Source organism: Temnothorax curvispinosus, unplaced genomic scaffold (genome assembly GCF_003070985.1).
Source record: "Temnothorax curvispinosus isolate PA1 unplaced genomic scaffold, ASM307098v1 QBEX01012971.1, whole genome shotgun sequence".
NCBI classification, from domain to species: Eukaryota; Metazoa; Arthropoda; class Insecta; order Hymenoptera; family Formicidae; genus Temnothorax; species Temnothorax curvispinosus.
In genome coordinates this window covers 1-5005 of record NW_020222751.1, presented here as the reverse complement: position 1 = coordinate 5005, position 5005 = coordinate 1, and the positions used below count along the sequence as shown (strand labels likewise).

Here is a 5005-nt window from a genome sequence, read left to right as displayed (position 1 = left end):
CGCGCCACTACGCACAGCTGACGGAGGAATGCGGCCGCGAGCCGCGCGCGCCGACCAATAGCGGCGCGCGCCGCGTTTCCCCCACCCTTTCCCGGCCAACGGCGGTTGCCGCGGCAAGATCGCTTGCCGCCGACGCGGTTTTTTTAAATACGCGCGGTATGCGGAGCAGAATGCGAAACAAAGGTTCGAACGGAGCTGCGCGATTGTTCAGGCAGTAGAAACAGGTGAGTGAAGCTCGAAAAGTTTGAATAGTTTAAACGAAACATTTCCATGAGCCATTAGAATTGTTGTATGATGAAAAATGCGCGTGAAATGATATAGATATTTATAATTGAACGTTAATTAATGTTTGTAATTAATCAGTATGTCTAATGTCTAATCTTTTTTTTATATTCTAATGCTATTGTATATTTATATTAACAAATATTGAAAGAGTACGTTTAATAGTTTTATATCTTGCGTATGAAGGGAAGATTCTTTAAATCGGTCTAACGTATGGTTATTGTTATTGTTAGTTTATTATAAATATAAGTTTGCATTCTTCAATCAAAGAATTCGTTCAACACAACCTTGCGGGAATAATTGTCAAAGTTTTTTATGTTAAAATATGTCTGAAAAAACAACGAAAAAATAACGTTTTCTATACCTAAATTTAACTATTTTAGCATCATATAAAGTATGTAAAAATGCAATTCTAATGATAGTACACGTATATTTGACTTGAATAAAATTAAATAACCATTAAATTTTTTCTTTAAAGAAAAGTAAAACATTAAAATTTTTTTGAAATTTAAAATTGCACGGACAAAACTTTTAATAAAATCTTGAAGTTCTTGTTACAGTTGAAAAGAACGTAATACAGAATTATGTTATACTATAAATGTATAAATATTGGATTTTTTTACATAAAATAAAATATTGTTAAAAGAATACGTATATTTATCTGCATTTAAGATACACCGGAATATGAGTAGTTGTTTTTAAAGAAATAATATAATTTCTTATATTAGTTAATTATTTTTTACGAATTACTCGTCCATTACAACAGTTACGAAATTTAATTTCACTATATGAATTGACGAGTTGTACGAATGAATGATTTTAGAAAGAATATTCTGTAATCTTATAAAACGACTAATTAAAATGTAAAATATAAATTTTTCTGGAAAGGTTTCTTACTGTTAATTATTAACAAATACCTTAATCGACAATGCAGCTTATTCATTTTTACATTTCGAAATTGTGTCGATACGATTATTTTAGTATCTCTGTCATTATTTTTTTAGTAACAATTAATAAAAGAGCTAATATTTCTATAACAATATAAACGGGTTAACAAATGCATTTCTTAGATTAATAACGCAGTAAAGATCGTACAATTATTATATCTATCGTGTAGTTTCGTTATATTGAGAACTTATTCTCAAAATTCGATGTCCCAGCCGGAAAATTCGTCTGGTGGAATATCGCGGTCAGGCGGATATCTTTCGAAGTTCCGTGTGTCGAGTTGATGTCGTACCTGAAAATGCGAAAATAAAATAGATTTTAATATAAATGTAAAATTTTTGTGTAAAAGATAAATAATTGAAATTGCGCATTGTATAAATGTAAGAAAAGTGTAAGTTTTGTAAAAGTTTGGTGGATTAAGTTTAAATTTTACGATAGATATATACCGTTGGTACAATGGGAGCCGGTAGAGCCAATCTCTGAAGCGCTTGCCAGTTAAATCCGGAAAACCATCTATTAAAAGAACAAAGATAAATTATTATATTTCATATACCTATCGCGAAGCAGTTTTTAAAATTTTACAAAAGTTTTCTAACGACTTACTTGTGATCGCGAATGTCCTGTATCCCGTTTCGTTGATAACCCAGTCGTTCCGAGGCGTTCAAACGAAGTAGCTTTTTGATGATATTATTAGCGTTTTTGTTGACGATGCTCGGTATACCAACCATCTCGATACCCTTCAGGATTTTGTTGTAAGTCGTCATATGATCGGCTCCTCGGAAAGGCGGCTTACCGACGAGAAGCTCGTGCGTTAGGATACCGAGAGCCCAATAATCCACCGCTCTAGCCAAATGGAGAAACAAACGTGGAAGAAATACATAAAAAACCAAGTAATATAACAAGTAGATAATAAATGTTGGAACAAGCTTAAATTTCTCACCTGTCGTGTCCTTTGTTCAAGATAATTTCTGGTGCGACATACTCGGGCGTGCCGGCAAAAGTCCACGTTTTAGCTGGGCCAATTTTCTTACTAAAACCAAAGTCCACCTATAGAAGGAAAATAATTTGTCTCCTGTAGGATTTCTCTCTCATTCTGATAAGAGTGACTAAATAATTAAGCATATACTTCGAAGAAATTTTAATAATTTCATAATTAGACGTTAAGTATTTAATAATCGAGTGTCTCACCAGCTTCAAGTAGCCACGCGTGTCGAGCATAAGATTTTCCGGTTTGAGATCCCGATAAACGATGTTTAATGAATGAAGATGATCGAGGGCTTCCACCACGCAGCCGACCATAAATTGCGCGGTGGCGTCGTCGAAATAACGCCTCCTTTGAAGGGTCGTCCAAACGTCACCGCCGAGACATACTTCCATGAGAAAATAGACGTATTTATTATCCTTGTATGTTTGATAAAGTCTGAAAAAATGAGAAATTTTATTAAGTTCGATCTAATTAATATTAAGACTATATGGATACTAAAAATCCTCTCATTACTAGATTAGAATTTATTTGGCAATTATTTCTTCTGAGAAGTAACTTAACATATTTTTATTACAAATTTTACGATGCTAATTACTTTTACAGTTTAACAACAGGCACAACATTTCACAAATGAATTAAAATATTGTATTTATTTTATATTGATTCGAAACATTGTCTTACATCCAGCAAGAATAGTTTAATATTATAATATGTTATTGTAAATTAATTTTGATATGCATTACGATACTAAAAATCTCAATAACAGCTTACTTGCATATGAAAGGAGAATCGCACGCTTGCATAATGTGTTTCTCGTTCAGCACGTGTTCTTGCTGTTGCTGCTCGACCATGACCTTCTTCTTGAGTTTCTTCAGAGCGAAGCTCTTATTTGGATCGGACCTGAGTGTGACCAGTTCAACACGACCGAATCCACCAACTCCTAACGTTCCCCTCGTCTCAAGGTCCATCAAGGTTAAATTCGCGTACTCGTTAGTCCACTTCTTCGGAGTCAACGAACGCTTTTGCTTCTCGTATTCCGCCAACCAGTCCTTGTTACGAATCTCATCCAGACTGCCCAGATAGTTCAGGAAGGACCTGGCAATTTCGAATTATGTAATATTGCGTTTTATATTTATTATTAATTATTTAACACGTGAAAAGAACAGCCTCAAGTGAAATAAAAAGATAATTTTTGTAGCAATAGTAAATGTAATAATAATCTATGTTGAAGAGCAAGTGTTTTAAATTTACCTTGAAATAAAGTAAAACAATAAAATAAAGTATAAAATGTTATCGTTTTAAATAAATAACAGATATCCTGGATTAAATTATTTACTTATCGATATTCCATAGAAATTAAAGTAGCTTTCGCGACTTATGTTCTCGAGCTCGTTTAAGTTTCGATGATAAATATGTTGATCTCAGAGATTTATTAATTACGAGATAACACCTGTATGTACTCGAACTCACGTTCTATCCAGTGTCAAGCATTCGACACCAGGTGCAAGCGCGATCGCGTTGGCACGTCGTTCTCCACCGTCATCATAGAGAGCCAATTCGCCGAAATAATCTCCCTTTCCGAGGACCACTAGTTCCTCCTCGCCTCCGTACTCGGTGTCTTTGGTGATCCGCACGTTGCCGCCGCTGATTATATAAAATTTCTCACCCTTCTCGCCCTGCCGCAGTATTTTCGCTCCAGCCGGGAAAAATTCCTGCAAGCATTATTATAAACGTTCTTTTAAGCTATATTATAAACTAAGCGACGAGTAGAATGGTATCCTTTAAAATATCTTTCTTACTTACTACTCGTATGAGGTCGGATATCTTCGCGAGCACGTGGTCCTTAGGTTCTGGAAGTTTTTGGAGAACGGAAACGCGTTGGAGGAAGCGGATGTTGCCCTCCAGTTGTTCCTGAGCCGTTCTCATCATTATGGTTAGAAATACTGATCTGTCGAGCACCCATACTTTTCCAGCTTTCTTTACTGAAATGACACGAAATTGGACAAATATTAGCTCAAAATTGATTCTTAGTTCTTAAGAAGATTTCTAATCTTCTACATTTTCATAATATGTATCATAATCTGTTTAGTAATATTGTAAATTACTGATTTGTGTTTATATATCTTGTTTTACAAAAATTTAAAAATATTCTTTAATTTTTAGACTTTAATTATTTTTCACGTTTACCGCTAATAGATCGAAGTCTTTTCGTATTGTACAACAGAGCGATCTCTCCGAATGCGACTCCTGGTCCGAAACTTCTTTGGAATTTGTTCCCTTCGTAAATGTCGAAATCTCCTTCCGCCGACACGTACAAGTGCGAACCTACAAACAAATAATATTCGTATAAAAATTTATATTACATTAATGTTTATCATAATTATTCTGTAGACTATTGTATATGTTAATAATATATTTTTAATATCTTATATGTATAATAATACGTAAAAAATTATATGTAGGCGCGTACCTATATCGCCCTCTCGGATGACCAGTGTATTAGCTGGGATTTGTTTGGGATACATGGCGGAGACGAGTGCTTCCACTTGATTTTCTTCAAGATTACCCAGAAATTCGTTCTCCAAAATGGCCCTTTTAATTTGCCTCGCACTCCTACAAGTAAAAGAACGATAGTATTACGTTCTACTTTTCCGAAAGATTTGAAATAAAGTGAAACCTATGCCGATTAGAAAACAATTACGTAACATACAACTAAAAAATTATAATCTTTAATTTAATAATATTAAGGGCCGGTTGTTTCAACTTGTTGGTCAGCTAACTAATAGTTAAATC

General features: G+C 34.3%; 1 protein-coding gene across 1 annotated transcript; it reads right to left on the bottom strand.

Moving 5' to 3' along the window:
- Nucleotides 1–1200: 1200 nt before the first annotated feature.
- LOC112462948 (cGMP-dependent protein kinase, isozyme 1-like) lies at nucleotides 1201–4842 on the bottom strand (the record flags this gene model as incomplete). Its single annotated transcript, XM_025029043.1, has 10 exons — nucleotides 1201–1519; nucleotides 1674–1740; nucleotides 1831–2070; nucleotides 2168–2274; nucleotides 2416–2647; nucleotides 2984–3307; nucleotides 3683–3924; nucleotides 4016–4194; nucleotides 4400–4537; nucleotides 4683–4842. Coding segments are annotated over 10 exons (1785 nt in total), but the record flags the coding sequence as incomplete, so codon positions are not given.
- Between the last annotated feature and the right edge of the window lie 163 nt (nucleotides 4843–5005).